This window comes from Ruditapes philippinarum, unplaced genomic scaffold (assembly GCF_026571515.1).
Source record: "Ruditapes philippinarum isolate M1 unplaced genomic scaffold, ASM2657151v2 ctg26053_1_1_1_1, whole genome shotgun sequence".
NCBI classification, from domain to species: domain Eukaryota; kingdom Metazoa; phylum Mollusca; class Bivalvia; order Venerida; family Veneridae; genus Ruditapes; species Ruditapes philippinarum.
This window is the reverse complement of record NW_026864505.1, coordinates 3,263-5,763: the sequence shown is the minus strand read 5'-3', so window position 1 is coordinate 5,763 and position 2,501 is coordinate 3,263. Positions and strand designations below refer to the sequence as shown.

The 2,501-nt window shown below is 33.3% G+C and overlaps 1 protein-coding gene across 1 annotated transcript; it reads left to right on the top strand.

The window, feature by feature from the left end:
* Positions 1–1,364: 1,364 nt before the first annotated feature.
* On the top strand, positions 1,365–2,227 carry LOC132725821 (uncharacterized). The gene is made up of 2 exons (XM_060711009.1): positions 1,365–1,922; positions 2,156–2,227. The coding sequence occupies exons 1-2, from the start codon at positions 1,365–1,367 to the stop codon at positions 2,225–2,227; spliced, it is 630 nt and encodes a 209-aa protein (XP_060566992.1).
* Positions 2,228–2,501: the final 274 nt, after the last annotated feature.

The following is a 2,501-nucleotide window of genomic DNA, read 5'->3' as shown; positions in this document are numbered from 1 at the left end:
TTTTTTCACTATTATAATATTCTTGAAAACGGAGCAAGCTAATGATCGGAAATTTTGCATATAAGTTATTAGTATAGATCTACATCAAATGGAGAAATAATCTCAAAAAATTATTTCCAGTCCCGTCATGTCAAAAAACCTTAGTGGAGTCCCTTTAATAGGTTTTTGCTACCGTTTTATATTGAAAATACAGTGCGGTAAATGGAGATCAAGGTCTCTAACCTAAGATATAACAAATAATAGAAAGTAATAATTAAAAAAAGAATATAATTAGAAAGTATCATGAATAAAGTAATATTCTTAATTAACAAAAAAGTTTTACTATTTCCTAGTTACTGTAGGACAAAAGCGCTGTTGTAAAATGCATGTAATTGTTTCTTTGAACAGCTTTCAGCGTTATTCGTTCTTACCGATAAAATTGCTGTCGATGTTATCATTAAAAAGAGGAGAACAGCTGATAACGTTACTAAAATTTTAATGACACACAAACTTTAATACCTTATAACTTTAACAGAAAAGCGTTTTCGAAGGTATGGTTTGGAATGTTTAATGACGAAATGTTGACGTTAACGAATCGTATGAAAAAAGGATTAATTATCATGAGAAAATATATGTTTTTGTGACTTCAAACTAAAAAATACCGCATCTCATCGGATAGTGTGATTATTTTCAGTCGAAATTCATGTGAAGTAAAGCTTGCACAGGGCCAAAAATTTGTTAGCATGATCCTTTGGATGTTGACTATGAATCCATAACATTGATTTACTCGAAAACAGTTGGGATATGTTAAAAATAGATGAATACTTACCGTACGTCAATTGTATTCCCCGCGCCGACATGTATATCCTGGTACAGCTGTGGACGCTGGAACAGCTGTCTGCCCATTTGATTGTACGGTGTGTTGCTCCCCTTTAGGTGTCGTCCCTAAGAAAGACCCTAACTCCTTTCGACTCATACATGATCTATCTTACCCCTCATGGGGATCCTCAGTTAACTCATTTATTCCCAAAGATAATTCAGAGGTTTGTTTAGAACTATTTGATGATGTAGCTAAATTGGTCCTATCTTCGGGTTACAATTGTGAAATTGCTAAGGCTGATATTGAAGATGCATACAGAGTTATCCCTATGTCTCCTTTAGATTTCAGGAAATTGGGGTTTTCATTTGACAATAAATTTTATTTTGATACAGCACTACCTATGGGAGCTTCTTCCTCGGTAGCTATATTTGAAAAATTTTCATGTTCTTTACAGTGGATTTTGAAAACAAAATGTGAAGTACAAAAAGTATCACACATTATAGACGATTTCATTTTTGTGGGTTCTGCTGATACTGGGGAATGTTTAAACTCATTGAATAAATTCATGTCACTGGCAAAAGACTTGAATTTACCAATCAAACATGCTAAAACGGTATTACCTTCTACCTGTGTAGAAGTACATGGTATTATGATTGATACCAAGTCAATGATCGCCAAACTTCCTCAGAACAAAGTTCAAGCCCTAAGATCCTTACTTAACATGTACAGGAAACAAAAGAAAGTCACTCTAAGGGAATTGCAATCATTATTAGGTCATTTAAACTTTGCTTGTAGAGTCATTAAACCGGGTCGTTGTTTCTTACGACGTCTATATGATAAAACTATGGGCATAAATAGTAAACATCACTACATCAAATTGAATAATGATTGCAGGGCTGATATTCAATTGTGGCATGAATTCATTCATGATTACAATGGTTGCACTCTTCTTACCGGGGACAGATTTATATCAAATCAAACTATGAATCTATTCACAGATTCAGCCGGTTCTAAAGGCTTCGGAATTGTTTACTCAAATGAATGGACATTTGGCTGTTTTCCACTTCAAATCCAACAGCTCCATATCAATATCTTAGAGCTCTATCCAATAGCATTAGCAGTTGTAATGTTTGGTCATTTATGGTCAGGAACGAATGTCTTGTTTATAAGTGACAACTTGTCTGTAGTCTACTGTTTCTTTAGGGATTCTATATTTATCTATTTTCTAAAGACAAAATAATGATGAAACTGATCAGATTTATAGTTTTAAAGGCCCTCAAATACAACTTCTGTTTTAAATCAAAACATATTAGTTCATCTAGTAATATAATCTGTGATAAATTATCTCGATTACAGGTCAAAGAAGCCCTTCAACTCGCTCCTCATCTAAACAAATGCCCAGCAGCCATTCCAAACACAAATAAGTGACAATTGTTTTGTTAATATGTATTTGCTTATTGTGTCATTGGGGTGTGACACAAATATCTTGATGCTGGTTTTGTAACATTTTCTAATTATTTACAACTATATACATACTCAAAATATTGCTAGTCAAAATGAAATCCATTGCAATGCTTCTTCATTTGCTCCTTATTGAGCCGAAGATCTGTAATTTTGTATTTACTTTTATTGCTTTTTATATTTATGTATTGTAAAATATGATAAACAAGATCGACAAGGAAAGGCGGCATTCAATGAACGC

Bases quoted from the DNA above. Each gene is read 5' to 3' on its own strand.
- LOC132725821 (XM_060711009.1), top strand. From the start codon at position 1,365: ATGTCACTGGCAAAAGACTTGAATTTACCAATCAAACATGCTAAAACG. The intron at 1,923-2,155 runs GTAATGTTTGGT...TCTCGATTACAG, and splicing joins ATCCAATAGCATTAGCAGTT to GTCAAAGAAGCCCTTCAACT.